The sequence below is a fragment of the Podarcis pityusensis genome (genome assembly GCF_964106645.2).
Source record: "Podarcis pityusensis genome assembly, chromosome: 9".
NCBI lineage: Eukaryota > Metazoa > Chordata > Lepidosauria > Squamata > Lacertidae > Podarcis > Podarcis pityusensis.
Genome location: NC_138034.1, coordinates 57,160,975 through 57,181,397, shown reverse-complemented (window position 1 = coordinate 57,181,397; position 20,423 = coordinate 57,160,975). Strand labels below are relative to the sequence as shown.

At 46.0% G+C, this 20,423-nt stretch overlaps 1 protein-coding gene across 2 annotated transcripts; it reads right to left on the bottom strand.

The window, feature by feature from the left end:
* Window positions 1–207: 207 nt before the first annotated feature.
* LOC308485313 (alcohol dehydrogenase 1-like) lies at window positions 208–20,035 on the bottom strand. Of its 2 annotated transcripts, XM_081021016.1 has the most exons (9): window positions 19,863–20,027; window positions 10,257–10,358; window positions 9,218–9,359; window positions 6,011–6,098; window positions 5,680–5,902; window positions 4,493–4,753; window positions 3,952–4,087; window positions 3,321–3,459; window positions 208–2,459 (listed from the first exon to the last, which is right to left on the bottom strand). In XM_081021016.1, the coding sequence occupies exons 1-9, from the start codon at window positions 19,878–19,880 to the stop codon at window positions 2,435–2,437; spliced, it is 1,134 nt and encodes a 377-aa protein (XP_080877142.1). In that variant the 5' UTR covers window positions 19,881–20,027; the 3' UTR covers window positions 208–2,434. The 2 variants fall into 2 exon arrangements, with proteins under 2 accessions (XP_080877142.1, XP_080877141.1); XM_081021015.1 differs by lacking the exon at window positions 208–2,459 and having other exon boundaries at window positions 3,248–3,459; window positions 19,863–20,035.
* Window positions 20,036–20,423: the final 388 nt, after the last annotated feature.

The following is a 20,423-nucleotide window of genomic DNA, read 5'->3' as shown; positions in this document are numbered from 1 at the left end:
TATCTGGCTATGGATAATATTATGTTTCAGGGCTGAATATATCAGGAGCTACAGAGTAAATAATATCCACAGGCCAGTGACGTAAACTAAAAATCAGCCATACAGCTGGCTTATAGTTAGTGAAGATCAAGTTTCAGCTCTGAGCTTGTTAACAAGTTACACAGCTAAATATATACCCAAGCCACTAAAGGAGACATCAGAAATGGGTGGTTGTAAAGGTCTGTTTATTCAGCTATATATGTCCTTTTTTGGCTATTAAAGCCAGTTAGTAAAGTTAGTAACAAAAAGGAAATAGTTTCCATAGTGTAAGTAGCTGTACTCTCCAGATTAGGGATGGGGAAGAAATCTGAATTGGTTTGCATTTCAATGAGAAGCTGCTTCCTTCATACTTTTCGAAGGAAAAGACAATTATCCTTTGAAATTCCCACGTCTCTGAATTTTGCGATGTAGTTCTCCAACCAAGCAATGTGCACTAAAATGCATATATTAGGAGAATATACTTGAAGAAATGCATGTATTAGTCAAAAACTATATACAAAAATGAGTATATTAGGAGGAACACACACTAAAATGCTGATGAATTTTCACGAGTACTTTTTATAAAACGGCGAATTGCTGCAGAGATGTGTGGAATTCAATTTAAAAGTGAGTTTCTCTTTTGAGTTTTCCCTTTTTTCCAAACTGACAGCTTCAGCCACATCTTCTCCAGATGTTATTGGACTACGATTCCCATCATCCTTGACCCCTGGCTATGCTAGGAACAGGCACCCAACAACATCTGGAAGGCGCTGCATGCCCCCCCACTCTTCACTAGCAAGTGCTGTTACTGCTGTTGCTACTCATTCTAAAAGAAAAAGCACATTATACAATTAGCAGATCATGTCTGTGATGCAAAGAAGGAATTTACATGCAGGCAAGTTTCCTCTGAAGTTTCTTTTGAGCCTCTACTCGATTTACAAACTGGCCTTTCTCCTCAAGAGTGGGAGCCACTGCACAGAAAGTTGCAGTCAGTGCCAATGGAGAGGCCTCGCTCTTTTGGCTTGCAAGCGATGGACTCTCTACAGCTAAACTATTGCTGCTTGTTTGCTTTCTGTTGAGCTCTTGGGGAACATTTTAAAAGCCTGCTCTGGGGCACCCATATATCCTAAGATGTCTGAGGAAATGAGCATGCGATTGGGTGCTGCCTACAGAGTTCCTAGTCTAATCGACCAGCCAGGATGGTGTTCATATAGGCCTTGCTGGAAAAAACAAGGATAGTACCTATCAGCTGTTCAGGAAAGGAACAAGGTTGTTCTTCTTGCTCTCTAAGTCAGCTAATAGTGTTATCACCACTCATGCATACCTAGCCCGTCCCAGATGTAATGAGTCCCACTGAGATGAGAAAGAAGCATTGTCAATTGTGCCAAGGAAATGTCTTGTCAAAGGGTCACATTGTAATAACGACCCACCCGCAGGGACAAAAGGTCCAACATAAGAATCTAGGATCATATCCCTGTTGGATCAGACCGAGGGTCCATCTAGTTCAGCAGTTCTCAACCTGTGGGTCCCCAGATGTTGTTGGGCTACAACTCCCATCATCACTGAGCTCTGGCCTTGCTAGCTAGGGGTGATGGGAGTTGTAGTTCAACAATATCTGGGGACCCACAGGTTGAGAAAGGCTGATCTAGTCCAATGTCCTGTTTCACACAACAGCTAACCAGATGCTTCTGGGAGATGCACAAGCATTGGACCTCTCTTGTTGGGGCTCTTCATCAATTATGGTATTGATCTGTTATAGGCTGTACTCAGGGGTGGGTTATACTTGGAGCGATATGGTGTTATTTATAGGGATATACTCACCCTAAATCTGGAGGTTTCATTTAGTTATTATCCTCTGTAGCCCTAGTCAGAGAATTTGTTAGTCCAGCACTGAGTGAAAGGTCTAAAGGGTATTATAAGTGCATAGGCTGCTGTGAATGGGAACCCTGATCATGCAGAAAGGGTCAAGGTCACAAGCAAACTGTATATTTAAAGCACACATAAAGCACATTGTTTCTCCCCAAAAAATCCTGGGAACTCTAGTTTGTTAAGGGGTCTTGGAATTGTAGCTCTGTGAGTCGTGATTGTTAAAGCGGTGTGATAGCGTTTTAAATGTGTAGTGTGTTCACAATGGCTCATTGCAACAGGTGATGGTGAACTGGTTGGAAAGTTCCTAGCTGGACACCAGAGGGCTCCAGCAACATCTTAAAAGCACCTGCACCCTGCATTTGCAGGGCTACAATAATGGATATAAGGGTTACATGTTTCCCCTACATTTGCTTCTCAACTCTTACTGGTTGTAAACCCTCAACCATTTCAATAAAAGCTCAGTTGAATTTGGGGAGGGATGCAAATGATCTGCAGGATGGCAAGCTGTATTCAGCTGTGGCCCCTCTTGCTAGATGCTTCTGGAGGTTTAAAACAACAAAACACAGCGAATACTGAAAGAGAAAAGGGAAAACATTAATATAACTATGAGAAAGCACCCTAGCAAAATTCAGTAGACATCAGGAAATATCATAGCAACAGCCTTGACTCTGCTTGAATACTTTATAGCTAGGGCTGGCCCAAGACATTTTTTGGCCTGAGTCAGAGGACAAGATGGTAGCGCCTCCCTCCCATTCCATGTTCAGAAGCTGACCAGACTGGCTACTGAATCCTATTCTGACACAGATGATGCAACTGCATCCATCATTGTGCCTAAGGACAACAGGCTAGTCCAGGGGATGTAGGTCTGTTCACATTGCACCAAAAATTTCTGTCCTCCAGCATCTTCCCAGTGCTGTGCATCTCCTGGCATCTGCCACCTGAAGCAGCCATCTCACTCTGACTAATGTCAGGGCTGGCTCTGCTTATAGCTCTTAACAGTCTGTATACTGTCATCTGAGGCATTTTAGATTGCTTTGATGAAAGTCAAATTCTGACGTTTCCAAAGCATGTAAAAAGGAACATGAACATTTTCACCTTTCACTCCCCCCCCCCCCGCCATGTGAGATGTGGCAATTTCTTTTGACTTGAAGACTGACATGGAGATGAATGTGTTGGATTTAGATCAGGGAGACCCCAGTTCAAGAGGAATGATATGGCTGGGAGGTTGGCATGATGCAAATGAACCAGCAGGAACACTGAATTGACTCTGCTGGGGTGTTTTCACCACACTGACCTCCCAGCCTCCTCAAACTTCCACCTCACCCCTCAGCTTTTGGGAGGTCAGCCAAGTGCTGCCACTCCACCATTATATCTGCTACTGATTGAAAGGAAGGAAGGGGCAAAGTCTAAAAAATAAAACATAGAACCCATACCTTTTTCCTGTATGTAAAAGCTCAAAGCCTTCGGCAATTTTCTCAAAGGGCAACGTGTGACTTATTAATGCATCCGTATTAAATTTCTTTTTCATGTAATCAGAAACCAGTTGAGGGAGAGCATCTTTTAACTTCCAACCTGGGGTGGGGGGAAATAAAAGAACATTGGATCAGCATGCAAGCTGGATGCTTATTATTTTTAAAGAACAGAAAATGTTGGGGTGTGTGAGCTATAAATTAAATTTTTTTAGAAGATGAGGATAACTCCTGTTTATAAGTTAAGAAAATAAGCTTAATAGAATCAAAGGCCAATGGGATGGAGGTATTTAAGCAGAGGCTGGAGGGCCATCTATCAGGGTTGCTGTGGCTGCAGAGAAGCAGATTTCAGCTAAACATTAGGAGAAACTACCTAGTATAGGGAAGCAGATTGGCTCAGTGGGTGATGGGCTTCCCTAGGCTGGAGGTATTTGAACAGAAGCTGAAAGGCCATCTATCTGGGATGATGTGGCTGTATCCCTCTGCAGATCCTGCACTGAGGAGGGGGTTGGACTCGGTGACCTTCAATGTCCATTCCAGTTCTATGGATTAATGCAGTAGCTGCCATATATCACCAACTTTAACCAATCCACACCTCCAAGCAAGCATCCTATTAATTTCTTTCCTGTGAGGAGCAGAGTTGGGTCGATGGAGAGCTGTGATCCTGCAGGAGGTGCCCCAACAAGCACACAGGTGCCATGGCCCAAATGGCAGGATTTAAGGGCAGTGACCTGTTTGGGATACACAGAAAAACGAGGTCAGAAATGGAAATGGTATTGCAATATAAAAGCATATGGACATAATAGCCTGGTGGATCAGGCTAGTGTCCAACTAGTCCAGCATCCTGTTCTCACAGTGGCTAACTAGATGCCTGTGGTAAGCCCCAAAACAGGACCAGAGTACAGCAATGCTCTTTCCTCCTGCATTTTCCAGCTAGTAGAATTCAGAAGCATATTGCCTTGAACCATGAATCCTCTCTTTGTCCTCAGAATTTCCCACCTAAATCTTTTACTTAGTCCCAAGCAGCTGCATTGCTTATATAAGGAGAGATCACAGATGTGAGCCCTAGGCTGAACAGGAGAGCCAAAAAATGGGGATGTGAGCCCAAGTGATTAGCATCAAAACAGAAAACATACCACAATGTCTGTGCGTCCAATCACTTCAAATGCGTAGTCCACGCCAAGACCTGTCATCTCTACCAGAACCTCATTCATGGGCTTCTTGAAATCTTGAGGAGCAATGCATTCTGTGGCTCCTAACTCTTTGGCCTTAGTAAATTTATCTTTGTTGATGTCAATCCCAATAATCCTGGATGCTCCAGCAACTTTGCAGCCCATGACAACTGACAGACCGACACCTCCCAAGCCAAAGATGGCACAGGTAGAGCCTGGATCAACCTGCAAATTGATAAAAACTGCATTAGGGACTTCCCAGAACACAAGTGATGTAGCAGGATTGAGGATCTGGGAGGAAGGAAGACTGGCAGACTGGAAGAGAAGACCTGGAAGATCACGGTTCAGATATCCATTCTGCCATTAAGCTCACTGGGTCACCTTGGGTGAGTCACTGGGAATATTGTAGGACCTAAACTAGTTGGGGCATATGCCACCTTGAGCTCCTGAAAGGAAAGATGGGATACAAAATATGTCATGGACTGGTTGGATGAAGAGGAATGTTGGGAGGAATTAGCTGGAGAATCACAAAGAGAGGAAGACTCAGAGCCTGGGGTGTGGTGGTGGGACAATGATGAGTGGTCACAGGGAGAAGAGATGGTGTCGGAAGCTGAAGAAGTAACAGGGTTTAGTGAGCTGTGAAAGTTTGTTGCCCAGAGAAGTCCAGAATCAGAGGGAGAAGCTAAAGCTGGGAGGTGACCGGAGATACACCAAGAGGCAGAGATGAATCAGGCTGGTGAAGAGTCATGGGTGTCTCCCCCTCCTGCTGTGACATGCTCCCTCCCCACTTATCTCTCAGAACCAGAAGAGGCATGAAAAGGGAGGAGAAGAGGTTAGGTTCACACAGATACAGTCTCTGATTGCTTGAGGGAAACTCTGGAAAGGGGACTTCTGGGGAGTAAAGCTGGCGAACTAACAATGCCTGGAAAGTAAGATCAAAACACAGTGACCTACCCAAACAACAGCCTTTTGCTGCTTCCTTTTAGAGGTACTGTTGGGAGGCTTGACCCAGTGAGAGCAGGGAAGTTCAAGTAGCATCAGCTGGTTTTTTTTGGAAAAGTGATCTCTGAAGGTGCCTCTCTTCTCCAGCAGGGAGTAAGCAAACTCTTGTTTCACTTATTTGAGAAACAGAAATGTGAATTGATTCTTACCTTGGCACAATTGACTGCGGCTCCATAGCCAGTAGAAAACCCACAGGCAAAGAGGCAGACTTTATCCAGTGGAGCATCATTGTCGATTCTTACAATGGAAACCTCAGGCATAACTGTGTATTCGGAGAATGTGCTCGTCCATAGGAAGTGGTGGATCTGTTTCCCTTTGCAGGTGAACCTGCTGGTCTTATCTGGCATCAAATTTTGAAGAGGTTCACAGAGGCTGTTTGTGAAGATTCAGACTGGTCTGTATCATAAATTGGACTAAATACTAATTTTCCATATTACTAAGAAAAACAAATCTTTAATAGAAGATGCCAGATGAACTTACTGGGACTTGAGGCAGCAGTTAGCTTTAGGACTTAAACAGCAGCCACACTCTCCACACTGGGGAATACAAAGAGGAATGACTTTGTCACCTTGTGGGAAAACAACAAGGACAAGAACAAAGTTTAAGTTCATAGGCTTATTGTTCTATTCAAAGGCCATGAAAAACTTGTAGCAATAGTATTACAGAAATACAGAACATACATGCATAATGTAAGCCAACATCCATGATGTAAGGGAGAGAAGTTACCAGAAACACAAAGAAACTCAAATCCAGCTTGATTTCAGATTAAACCTCCAAATCGCCACAACAATTTATAGTGATTTTATCTAGAGACTTCCGGGTTGGCGCCTCTGGCAATGGCGGATTTCCTCTGATCGGGAGGAATCCGCTCTGTGGAAAACAGGGTCTGAACCGCCACGGCGATGGGGAGACCCATCAAAAACCACAGGCGGGAGAAGCCTGTGGACGTGGGATTCAGCTGGCACCTTTGCGCCCCCCCTACTCGTGGGGAAACCCGGTTTTGGGGATCCGGAGTGACGTGGGGTGAGTGGCGCGGTGCTTTGAATCGACTGCTTCTTTCACGGAGTGAAGCCGCATTGCTGTTGCCGGAGAGCGCTGACTTTTTCCTGTGGATGATTGGATTTTAAACAACTGCCCGTGAGTAGAACGGAAAATAGGATTAAGAAACTTTTTAATTTGGCACTGAAGCGGGAAGGTCTAAACAGGAAGTCCGCCTTCCGCTTTTGTAGATAGATTGAAGCAAAGACACGGCAAGCTAGAGTTTAGAAAGTCGTCTGTAAAGGATCAAATTTTCATCATTTAAAATTACTGAACCCCCCTTGGAAGCAGGAGAAGAGGGGGGAACCCTTTTTAGACTGTTTAAACCTGCAGAAGAGAGAGTAAAGAAAGGCAATTTCCCACCGTCTTGAACCTGGGAGCGGGGTGTCAGGACAGACGCTTTGGGGAAGTTCATTGACTATGGACAAACGTTTTTGACAGATAGTTAAAAGAAGAGAAACATATTGATTCCATTGTTCCCCTTCGCATTTAAAAGGAACAAAATATTGACAAAATATCCGAAAAAGGAAAACTTTGTTGCTAGATCTGCTTTAAAAAAAAAAAAAGATGGATACAAATAGAAATTGTTTCCCCTAGAGGGAGCATTAAAGTCGAACTGGGGAGCTTTGCAGCTGTGATAGATTAAGATCGTGGGACCAGACTTCGACCTTGAACAAGAATGTGCTCAGAGGCTCTGGTGCTTGCCTTTTGCAAAACAAGTGCTTTATTGGAACAGTTACATGAGAAGATGGATTTGATGACTGTTGCGATCGGAAATTTTGGACAGGCAGTGGGTACCTATATAGAACCCACTCAGGAATTAATTCAGGAATGTGCTTTGACAGATCAGATGAGGGAGGAGGTTGTTGCTGGACCTCGGGTGGCAGAGATGGAGGGAGCTGTGGCTCAGCAGGAACATGAGTTGTTGGATTTGACGAACGAACCTGGAAAAAGTCAGATTTGGAGGGATGGAGTCCAGTTTGGCTTGGAGATGGGGGGCTGGATAGACCCCCCTAAGCAGGGAGGTTTTGACCTTTCAAGTCTGGCTTTGGGCCGGGGGGAGCTCGGAGTTGTGGGGGCCTTTAACTTTGGAGGGACCTTGAAACATGCCTTTAAATATCACATGGATTTCAGTGTTGACTATGGAAAAGGGGCTGACTTGTCGAGAAGGGACAAAAATATTGTCAAGCTGGAGTCTCCCCGAGTGAAAGGAGCAGGAGACAAAGTAAGGTACAGGTATAAACATGAAGAAGACCTGCGGAAGGGACATGGAAAAGACTTAAGAGCCTTGGATATAAGGTCACCAGGTTGAAGGACTAGATGGATGGGATAGAAAGGACTGACAAAACCCGAGACCAGGAAGAAGAGATGATGGATGAAGATTGGAAGAAAGTTTTAAAAATTTATTTAGAAAAGTATTGTAAAATTAATGAGTATTAGAAAAATGTTGGAATGAAATTATTTGGCTTTAGCTGAAATGTTAAAAAGAATTATGTAAGAATATGTTATGGTTAAGAGAATTTGGTATAAATAAGATTTAAGTTTTAAGTTTTAGGGTTTTTTATGGTAAGATAAGGTTAAAATAGATTAAGGTAATTTAATGACAGAATATTGTGAAAGATGGAAAGGATTTGCTGAGATAATTAACAACTAGAATACAAAAAAGGGAGGTGTGAGGAGGTCGATAAAATAAGTTAATGATAGTTAAGGATCTGGGAATATGGGATTTGTTTTTTAATTTTTTTGTTTATTTTTGCTTTTTGCTTTTGATGTATTGTGTGTTTTGTTTTTTCTTTTTGACTTTGGTTTTTATTGATTTGTATTGTTTAATTGTTACTTTTATCTACTTTTTTCTTTCTTTTTCTCTTTCTCTTGTTTTTTCCTTCTTTTTTCTTTGTAATTTTAAAATTCTTAATAAATATCATTTTAAAAAAAAATATAGTGATGTTATCTAACCCCCTTTTCCTGATTTATTTGTAGCCAGTACACAGAGGGCTCCTTTGCACTTTAGGAAGCTTTTATTGTCAACCAATAAAGCCAAAGCATTTCTGCCAGGGTGTACTTGCTTGCTTGCTTGGGTGAGAAACACAGTGATATTAACAAGGAATGTTGGAAAAGGATAAATGTATTTCCAGGGTTGGCATTAGTGCCCAAAGGAAATCTGATGGTGGGCAAGGATTCTTAGCATATGCAATCTCTTCTCCCTCCCCCAGCATATTTTTTTTTAAATTGAAGCTTTTTCATAATACAATACAATAAATGAAAACAAGAACAAAAGAAAGAAAAGAAAATGCAAAGTCATCTCTCAAAGGTAGCTCTTAACCCTTATCTCACACAAAAAGGAGCGGACCCTCGCAGCTCTCACCTGGGAGCTTCCCTTTATCCCACCCCCGCCTCCCACCCTGCGTGCTCTTTCCTTGCCTGCCTCTCACATAGGGTCCTTCACCAACCCACAGTAGAGGACACCAAAAGGAAAACAGAAAAGGGGGGGGGGAGCTTGATTTCAGATTGAACCTCCAAATCACCACAACATTTTGGGCCTTGATTGCTGGGGCTGATGTGTAGTCAAGCTATTTACACCATGCTTGCAAATCCTAGTGGTGTCCAATACACAGGCACTTCTGAGTTTCTGATCTGCCCCATCCTTACCTGGCTTTACAGAAGTGACTCCTGGTCCAATACTTTCAACAATTCCAGCTCCTTCGTGACCCACAATAACTGGATAGTCTATGTTTGGGAAAATGCCTTTCAGTACATGATCATCCGTCCTACAGATCCCAGTGGCCACTATCTGCAGGGGGAATGCAAAATATGATTCCAGTACTTTCACTGCTTCCACCTAGCACACATATTCATCAGGAACTGGCACTGAATTTTTTTGTCTCTGTCATAAACATGGGTCTACAGGTGAACAGGAGATCATGCAGATACCCTGTTAATACAAGTGCATCCCCTGATGGAGAAATAGTTTGGAAACAGAGCCCTCAAAGAATCAGGTATTCACAGAGAGGACCAGCTCACATGGGAAGTTTCAGCAAGAATGTTACCCACTTGATCTCGTTCATATTTTACTAACTGTGATGCAAAGGACTAGCCAGAAATACATATTCGGAGGATATGATCTAAAGGCACATGAGGCTACCGCTTTGAAGAAGCTAAGCAGGTCCCGGTATGGTCAAAGCATACCAGGTAAATCATCAGATGGTATTACGATATGGTAAAATTGTGCCTGGGTTGACTTATTTCAGACTGCAGCTGTGGCATGATTCAGGGGCTGGAGTCATATCACTGGATAATCTTTGTATGAAAGATAACAGGGAGAATCTTTCACTGTTAATCTTGTTTGAACTTGCTCGGAGCTTTTGGATATGCATTGCTTCTTACTGCTGTGTAAGTTTCAAATGCAATCACACCAAAACTATTGTTGAAATTCTGCACAAATCTGATTGAGAATTTTGGAGGATCTTTCTTCTTTTGCATGGAGTCCATTCAGTTCTGCCAAGAGCTGCCTTGTCAATAGACACTGGTGAGGAAAGAATAACTTCTGGGTTTTAAGTATAAGTCTTCCAGAACCATTCCTCCACCACTCAAGACTCCCCTATCCAAGCTTTCAGAGTTTAGGCACAAGATCCTCAGCCACTACAACAATGAATGAAAGCACCTTCCCTTTTGGAATAATATATTTTACCTTCACTCGAATTTCATGACTTCTTGGTGGTGCAACCTCCACCTCCTCCACAGAAGGCATTTGGCCAACTTCCCAGATGATTGCAGCTTTGCATTTAATCACCTGTGGAAATGGAGTTAATGAAAACAAGATCAAAGATGAATTTCAAAGGCAGGACAATATGGGAGGAGGCTTTCCCTCAGATATTAGGTCCCAAACCACTGAGGACATAAAATCTAAGCCTTAGCAGAGATCAGTTGTCCTCATCCTGTGCTATTACTTGCCAAAACAGCATGTTTTGCTGCCATTTTACTCTTCTTTTTAGCATCTATGTGACAGTTTTTCGTTCCTTTTAAAAGTAATGGTACATTCACAGTTTTCCTGAGTTCAAATGTGAGATTGGAGGAGAGACACAGTTTGGCCAACTTTCCCCCCACCTACATTCTGTGTGCTGTTTTAAAAGATGATAACAAAACAAACACATCAGAAAACAAGGAGAGTGATTTCCTCGGTCTCCACCTCTGTCCCCTCTGCACCCAACCCCTGCAGTATAACAATTGCATCCAATCTCTGGCTCTGTTTGGATAAATTAATCCAAACTAAACATCTGTATTCCACTGCTGCTGGCAACTACAGGAAAAGGGGAAATAAGAAATGGAATTGGAGTGATATGCAGAGTGTAAGGCCAGCTAAACAGAAAGGAGAAAGTAAGGAACAATAATGTCACAGGAAACGCAAGACATTATGCATTTGCATTTGATCACCTGTGGAAATGGAGCCAATCAAAACAGGTCAGAGATGAATTTCACAGTGTACCTTATAATGATTCAGTTAAGATTGCAACCTTAGAGTTGCTCTAGTCAGCATGGAGTTTGCCACTTGCGCAACCTTGGCCCCAAGGCCTTATTTCAAAATTGCTCTCCAAATTATCAGTTCAGACTGCTGGCAAAAATAATCTCTCCCTCTTCCAACAAGACATTATGTATTTGCTCAGTTTGCAGCCTGGCTCACCCTAACAGCTTGGGGTTCATACAGGGGTTGCCTGGACTATGCTATACCATTGGTCCATCTATTCCAGCGAGAGAGCAGGGCAACTGGCATAATCCAGCAGGCTTGTCTTATGTTCTTAGTTACCACTCTTCAACCCATCCACTTGAATATAGCAATTCTGTCTTCATACAATCCAGTCTGTGCCCTTCACCTCAAAATAGCCACGCAAAATAAACAGATATAGAAGATGCTCAGATAATAGTAACAACAACAACAACAATTTTTATTACCTGCACTACACTAGCAGGTGCCAAGTGTGTTACAACCATCAAAAATGAAAAAGCAGAGATACATGCCAGATACCCTCTGCAATTTCCACACAAAACTTTTTTGCCTCAATCTTACATGTGTTTGCTCAAAGTAAGTCCCATTGTGTTCAATGGGACTTACTTCCTAGTAAGTATGTTTAGGACTGCAGCCTTGCTGTGAACTAGGTTGTACACCCAGAAATGTGTACAAGAGAAGCGCTTGTCTTTGTCACCGTTTCCGTTTTGGTGCAGTTTGCCATATACTACATTATTTGAGTCACTGTTGGCTATTTAACATAATTTATGTATCTGTTGTGGGCTTCAAAAACAACAACATGGCGCCATTGCCACTCTTAAGAGAACAAGGCAGAAGTTCATGGTGAGCTTAGGTAAAGGTAAAGGTAAAGGTACCCCTGCCCGTACGGGCCAGTCTTGACAGACTCTAGGGTTGTGCGCTCATCTCACTCTAGAGGCTGGGAGCCAGCGCTGTCCGCAGACACTTCCGGGTCACGTGGCCAGCGTGACGAAGCTGCTCCGGCGAACCGGCACCAGGGCAGCACACAGAAACGCCGTTTACCTTCCCGCTATAAAGCGGTACCTATTTATCTACTTGCACTTAAGGGTGCTTTCGAACTGCTAGGTGGGCAGGAGCTGGGACCGAACGATGGGAACTCATCCCACCACGGGGATTCGAACCGCCGACCATGCGATCGGCAAGTCCTAGGCGCTGAGGTTTTACCCACAGCACCACCCGCGTCATGCTGAGCTTAGGTACCTCTTTTGTAGAAAAATGGCACTGATCGTTTTCATTGGATTGGAATGGATTATATTCACTGGATTGATTTCCAACCTGGATATGACACAAACTTGCAAACAGTTGCAAATTCTGCTTCCATTTCGGAGAGAATTCTCCGACCTCCCTACTGGATTCTGATTTCATGCTTCACCCTGTTGTTGCTGATGAAATCTCAACAAGTGCTTCGTTCTCGAAGTGTGCTGGTCCAGGGGGGAGGTTACCGTGGGGCGAGGTCCAGGACCTGAGTCGAGGGTCGGCAGACAGTCCTGCACGGGGGAAGCGGGGTCCACAGCGAGGAGCTGGGCAAGGACAGGAACTCTGGGGGAACTGGACTGGGTGCTGGCTGAAACAGCTCTTCAACGACGTTGCTCCCGCAACCTGGGACCGGGCTGACTGGCCTTTATCTTCTCTGAGGCCAGGGCCTCTTCTCAGCCTTCAGGCAGGGCCACCAAAACTCGCGGCTTACCAAATGGGTGGTCCGATACTGCCCAAAGTGTCCCGCTGCTGGGGCATCATGGGTCATCCGGAGAACCTTAGCCCGCAGTGGCCCTGGCTGAATGTACAGGCGACCGTGGTGCAGCAGAAGGCCCTGATGCAAGTCCAGCCCCGGATACTGGGGGCATGACCCTTTGGCCAGTTCCTGAAGTTGTTCCTGGGCCCAAGCGTCGACCCGCTGCTGTTCCCGCCCCCGAGCCTGCAGCGACTCAGCCTCCTGAGTGGCCAGGAACGCAGCCGGTGGTAGGATCGTGGTTGGTACTGCTTGCTGTACCGTGTCTGCGCTGTCTTCAGGTTTCCGGGACAGGGCATCCGCCTTCTGGTTTTGGGAGCTAGGGATGTAGCGGATCCGGAACTGGAACTGGGAAAAGAACAACGCCCACCGGATCTGCCTTTGGTTCAGCTTGCGGGTGGTCTGGAAGTACTCCAGGTTCCGGTGGTCGGTTCTCACCTCCACCGGGTGTCGTGCCCCCTCAAGATGGTGGCGCCAGACCTCAAAGGCCACTTTGATGGCCAGTAGTTCCCGCTCCCACACGGTATAGTTACGCTCCGCCGGAAGGAGCTGGCGGGAATAGAAGGCGCAGGGTAACAGTGGCGCATCAGGTCCGCGCTGCTGGGACAAGACGGCACCGAGAGCCGTGCTGGAGGCGTCAGTCTCTACCACAAAAGGTCGAGAGGGATCAGGATGTTGCAAGATCGGCGCTCTCTGGAAACAGGCTTTCAACCCCTGAAACGCCTCCTCCGCCTCCTTGTCCCAGGAAAATGGCGTCTTGTGGCGCAGAAGCCAGGTCAACGGGGTGGTACGATGAGCATAATCTGCAATGAAGGTCTGGTAATAGTTGGCGAACCCCAGGAATCGCTGTAGGTCCTTGCGGTTCCGAGGTGCTGCCCACTCCCGAACCGCTGCCACCTTCCCAGGATCCATCTGCACACCATCTGGAGAGAGTCGGTGACCCAGGAAGTCCACTGACCGCTGATGGAACTGACACTTGCTGAGCTTCGCATACAGGCGGTGCTCCCGCAAACGCTGCAGCACGGTCCGGACATGACCCTCGTGGATAGCCTTGGAGAAAACCAGAATGTCATCCAAGTACACCACCACGTACTTGTCTAGCATGTCTTGGAACACGTGGTTGATGTACCGTTGGAACACCGCGGGCGCGTTGCACAATCCGAAGGGCATAACCAGGTATTCGAACTGCCCATACCAGGTCCCGAATGCAGTCTTCCACTCATCCCTAGCTCGGATCCAAATTAAATTGTAAGTCCCCCAGAGGTCTAGCTTGGTGAACATCTGCGCCCCTTGCACCCGCTCCAGCAACTCCGAAATAAGGGGCAAGGGGTACCGGTCTGGGATGATAATTTTGTTCAGGGCCCGGTAATCATGGCAAAGGCGAAGCTCCCCACATTTCTTCTTAACGAAGAGCACTGGCGCAGCGGTAGGCGAGGTAGAAGGCCGAATGAACCCACGCTCCAGGTTCTTGCGCAGGAAGTCCTGCAGTGCTTCGCGCTCTGGCTCCGTAAGAGAGTATAAGCGACTCACCGGCAGGGGCGCTCCAGGCTGGAGGTCTACTCCGCAGTCAAAAGACTGATGCGGCGGCAGCTGGTCTGCGGCCCCCGTTTCTCGAACATGTCTTGGTAGTCAGTGGGGAGCGTTGATGCAGCCTCCTCAGTGGGCGCGGCTGCTAGCATCTCGGACCGAGCATGGGGACATGGGTCTGGGAAATGCACAGTCCGATTGACCCAGTCAATCTGAACATTGTGAGCCTCCAGCCAGTCCATCCCGAGCACCAGGGGGAACCGGGGCATGGAGGCAATGTCCAAAGTTCACACCTCCCGGTGCTGCTGGAGACACAAGACCAAGGGCTGGGTCTCCCGAGTGACGGCACCTGAACGCAAGAGCCGTCCATCAATTGCCTCCACCTGTACTGGTTCTAGCTTGTTCTGAAGTGGCACCTGGTGATGAGCAGCAAAGGCAGTGTCCATATAGGAGCGGGTTGCCCCCGAATCTACCAGAGCGTGGGTAAGAATCCAGGGCCCACTTGGAGGGTAAAGACGCACCGGAACCATGAGATGTCGCAGTTCCAGTGGTGTGGGCCCCTCTTGCATGGTTTGGGACCCCAGGTTGCCAGGCCTTTCGGCTACCGAGGTTGGCGGTTTCCCTGCGGCTGGCATCTTCTCGGGACAGGACCGGGCGTAATGTCCACTCCCACCGCAGTACAGACACAGGTTCCCCTCCCGACGCCGCGTCTTCTCCGAGGGGGAGAGGCGAGGTCGCGCAGCCCCAAGCTGCGTTAGCTCGTCCGGCAACTCGGCTGTGGCCGTGGACCTGCTGGGAACGACTGGCGCCAGGAGCCAGGAGTGCTGGCGGTCCCGGGCCTGGCGACGGTCCTCCAACCGATCGTCTATCTGCAGGCTCCGCTGAATGAGGGCGTCCAGCGTGGTGGGACGATCCATCGTGGCCAACTGATCCAGTATCTCGTCCGACAGTCCCTCAAGATACTGTCCCAAAGTGCAGCGTCATTCCAAGACAAGTCCTGCGCCAACAGCCGAAATTCTGTGGCGTAGGTGGTGGCTGTGGACTTGTCCTGTCTCAACCGACGAATCGCCCGATTGGCTTGGCTCTCCTTCAGAGGGTTGCCGAACGCAGTCTCTAAGTGGTTACAAAACCCCACATAGTCTGTTAGCAAAGGAGAGTCTTGCCGAAGCAGTGGCAAAGCCCACTTGGCCGCCTGGTCCTTTAACAAACTGATCAAGAAGTGCATCTTGGTGCGGTTGTCAGGGAAGTTCCAGGCTCACCCCTGAATATACAACTTGGCCTGGGCGAGGAACATGGGAGAGCTGGCCAGGTCCCCATCAAATTTTTCTGGCAAGGCCACTGGGTACTTGCCTGGAGCTGGGGCGTCGGCCCCAGGAGCTGGTAGGGCGTCCAACCGCTGCTGAAGCGCCGTAACCACATCGCTTAGCTGCTGAACGGTGTGGGTAAGGCCTGGTTCTCCTGGGCTAATGCCACCAGCGCAGCTGCCTGGTCAGCCATGGCCTCTGGCTCTTCCCGAACGCACCCCAACCAAGGGGGAGTGCGGGTGTGGTGGGAGCAAACTGTACTGGTCCAGGGGGGAGGTTACCGTGGGGCGAGGTCCAGGACCTGAGTCGAGGGTTGGCAGACAGTCCTCCACGGGCGAAGTGGAGTCCACAGCGAGGAGCTGGGCAAGGACAGGAACTCTGAGGGAACCGGACTGGGTGCTGGCCGAAACAGCTCTTCAACGACGTTGCTCCCGCAACCTGGGACCGGGCTGACTGGCCTTTATCTTCTCTGAGGCCAGGGGCGGTCCCGGCCCCCAGGAGACCTGCCTCTCCTGGCCTTAAGGCGAGCACTCCTCCTGGGAGAAACCAGTTCCCTCCGCCTCTCTGCCCTGAGCCTCTGCAGTTCAGGAGAGGCTGAAGGGTTACTGGACCCAGGGGGAGACTCACCTGTAGGCACTGAGTCCTCAACCACCTCCGGAGCCAGAGTGGATTCACCTGGTGCCTGCTCCTGAGGATCCGGCACAGGTGCAGGTGCTTCAGAATCAAGGCCCTACCCCAGTTCAGCCGGCCCTGGAGACGGGGACTCCTGTGCAGGCTGGGATTCCTCCGGTTCAGCCTTTGAATCAGATTCCTAGGCCATCACACGAAGTTTTCCACAGTGGGATATAGGCACGAATTAGTTTGATACAACAACCCTGAAGCATGGGCATAGCCAGGATTTATGTTGGGGAGGGCAGGCTTTGTTAGAATTCCTGCTCCGTGATTACAGTCATGGAATTGTTGTTTTTCACATGATGTGGTATGTTTTGACTCCACAGAGTGGGAAGTGATGGAGACAGGATGTTTGTGTTACTGTGTTCCGTGAAATGGGACTATTGTCCTTCATTCTCTCTCTCTTTGCTGTCTGATGCTAGAGAGAGAGGGAACCATGTTGCAGTGCTCCGTGTGTGTTTATATGTAAATAAAGTAGATTAGCCAAAATGCTGAGGTCTGTCATGCGAACTGCAAAGACTTTGCAGATCCCTAAGTGTGCCAAGGTCTGTTGGCATCGGTCGCTGTGATTTTTGGGCTGAAGAAAGCTTTTGAAGTTCCCGAACATTCAACCAGGAGGGAGAGAACATGCCAGTTGGGCATGTGTCTCTGCCAGGATCCTACTCGAGTGTAGGACAAGCTCCTGACAGGCTTCATGTTACGGGGGGCAGAACCTCAGTTAGTTAGGTATTTTTATTGATTTACTTCATGGGGGGGGACCTGCCCCCTGACCCCCCTTGGCTATGCTCATGCCCGGAAGTCCTTTGCTGTGTATCTGTTCCCCTCACCAGTTTTGAGCCTTCTGTTTCATGCCCTTAGGCTTCATTCATATTAAAGAAACACAAAAAATGGGAATTTGGGTATTACAGGAGACTGCACTGTCAAGAATCCCACATACATAAAACCAGGGTGGATTTGATTTAAATCACTAGTCAGTAAGACTTGAAAAAAAGTAAGTAAGTAAGACTTTTTGGAAAAAAATCATTGATTTTTATCCACCCTGCATAAAACTGTGTGTAGTTCATGATAAGCTGTGGATTCTTGCATGACTGTTGCACCACAAGCTATTATAAAAGTCTCTCCTCGAAATACAGCTCTTCTGAGCTGTTTAGCACTAACAGCAGCCTTTTCTGAATCTCTGCCTCCAGCATTCAGTTACATAGTTATTGTGGTATGCAGTTAATATACCAGAAGAGTCAAGGTCCACACCCAGTTCTTTCGTTTATAAGGCACTTTATAAGTCTTTTTAATAGTACATAAGCTGCATCATTTAATCCCCATTAAATGAAGAATAGCTTCTGCCATGTATGGGTAAACGTGGGGATTATTCCCAATGTTGAACCTGCAACACCTCAGGTGAGATTTGTAGCCCTGTTTCCAGGTAGTATCCCTTCACAGGTTGCAGGTAGAGGCTTGCTTGACCCCTCCTCTGTACAAAACATTCCTGGCACCTTCAAAACAGGTGTGTAGGGGAGAAACCTAGGCTGGAGAAACTGTTCTCTGCAACATCCAGGGATGGGGAAGGAATTTGATCCTGTTTCCTAATTAGGACTCATTTAACCCAAACACAGCTGTTTGAATTTTGTGCTTTTTTTTTTTCATTTTGCAGTCTGTTTTCCAATCGAAAAAAGGTGTACAAAAATGCAACTATTAGGAGGGAATGTGCATAAAAAGTCATTCATAGATGTGTATGTTTGTGTGTGTGTGTAAAAAATAGTTCACTATATTTGGGCAAATTGTTTGCAAAAAGATTAGTCAAATCTGCATACATAGATGTGTTTATTAGGAAAAAATTGCACTGAAACACTGACAAATTATCATGAGGATTTTTTTTGTAATCACAAATTGCTACATAAATGTGGAGAACTGAATTTCTAGCTCTAGCTCTAGCTCTAGCTCTAGCTCTAGCTCTAGCTCTAGCTCTAGCTCTAGATATACAGTGTACACACACACACACACACACACACACACACACACACACACACACAAAGAGAGAGGGATCAGTAAAGATAAATGTGTTTCTGGTATAATGTCTTAAAGTTTGCAAGGGTGAGAGACATCAGCTCCAAATACAAAACCAGTTGTCATATCTCACTCCTGCAAATTGTTTCCCCCTTACATTGCGCTAGAAGGGCCATGAGGGGGATGCAACACCTGCACTTCATGTTGACATATTTGTTGTAACATGCAAAGCTGTCCAAAGGTTCATGTCTTACTTCTCCCTTTAATATGAAGAACATTGTGTTTCTTTGAAATGGTGCACACTTATATCTCCAGGACACATGAACGTGCATAAAACACTTCATCCGTTTAGAATCAGGAATGTCACAAAGCTCAGAATGGAGATATTTAAGGAGCTCCCTGTAACCTCGGGTTACAGACACTTCAGGTTACAGACGCTTCAGTTTACAGACTCTGCTAACCCAGAAATAGTACCACGGATTAATAACTTTGCTTCAGGATGAGAACAGAAATTGTGCTCTGGCGGCGCAGCGGCAGCAGCAGCGGGAGGCCCCATTAGCTAAAGTGGTACCTCAAGTTAAGAACAGTTTCGGGTTAAGAACGGACCTCCAGAACAAATTAAGTTCTTAACCCGAGGTACCACTGTACTGAGTTGTATGGCAATCTCTCTTGTTATGATACTGCCAGCAGGTATCACATCTGGCTGACTCTGCTCCTTCCTACTCTCCTGCTTGAAATTCTTTTAACAGGGCACCTGAGTCAGATTATGACCTATGGCATAGTACAACTCTAAGCTTTTGCATCACACTTTACAGAGCTTAATTTCCACCGCAGATGGGAGATAAAAATACTGACTTGTAAATCAAACTAGAGAGTATGCTTTCTGAGGCAAAAGGCCAAGAATATTTGCATAATTGAAAAACGGAGTCTTCTTATGCACTGATGCAATTAGATGCAAGACAATGTCAAACAACATATGCTGCTGGGAACACTGTAATTATATACATGCATCATTATACAAATGACAGGTTTCTTATCAAAATAAGTTGGTAAGGTTTGTAAAAATATTTTATCTCTATATATGTAATGGATTATTTAAAAATAGTAACTTGGGTAAAGCTTGTAGATTCCAAACATGAGCCTGCCAGTTGTGGTTGAGGCAACCTTTAAATCCAGAACTTCTTCCTTTATTATTTAACGCCTACACAATACAATGCCAGCTTTTTAGCATTGTCGGGAAAATATAACATCCTGCTCTTTGTCTCCTCCGCGTATATCAAGCAGGCTCATGTTTGGAATCTACAAGTAGGAGATAAGTTTTTCCAGCTTGGTCTTTGCAGCTGTGAAGTGAATTTGCAAAAATAAAAATCAGAGGAGGTGTCTCTGCTTTGGCAATGGGGATGTAGCAACACTTAGCTCTTTCCTCTTCAAAGCAATGTAGCATCTGTGCAAATGCAAACATTAGCATGTTGTGTTTAGATAGATTTAGATAGACTGAGCCATAAAAACAGTCTTCCTTACCTTTCCTGCAGTTGCCATGTGTCTGGATCGTGACTTTCAGTCTTCCCACAAGTTTACTTCTTTACAAAGGACTTCTCTTCTTGCTTATCACTGCTTGCCTAATGCAAGAACATATACACAGAGTACTATTTCCACCACACACACACACACACACAGAATGTGTTATCTATGATAGGCCATCTGGGAAAGGGGAGGGGCCATTTCCAGCTGGCATTCAAAGTTCTTTCCTTGGCAAATATTTAGCTTAAATCAAATCCCCCTAGAGCTGCCATCTAAAGTTAACTATTAAGAGCTAGCACAATATTGGATCCAAAAAGAAAAAGGTCAGCTCAGTTACAGATTTTTTGACTAAGAACTTGTACATACTAGTAAAAATCATTCTGGTCCGTGTTCGCTTTCTCAAATTATTTATATAAAATAGAGCATAATCACACACAGTGCATTTACTCAGATGATAAAAGCCCTTAGGGTCAAAACTGGGAGAGAGAAATTCCATTACAAGTTTTTGAAGAATATCTGTTAGTTTTGTTCTCATGCCAACTCTCTCATGCCATCACGAAT

Bases quoted from the DNA above. Each gene is read 5' to 3' on its own strand.
- LOC308485313 (XM_081021015.1), bottom strand. The intron at 6,099-9,217 runs GTAAGGATGGGG...TTTTCCCACAAG, and splicing joins AGTCACTTCTGTAAAGCCAG to GTGACAAAGTCATTCCTCTT. The intron at 4,088-4,492 runs GTATGTTTTCTG...TATCCCAAACAG, and splicing joins TTGGACGCACAGACATTGTG to GTCACTGCCCTTAAATCCTG.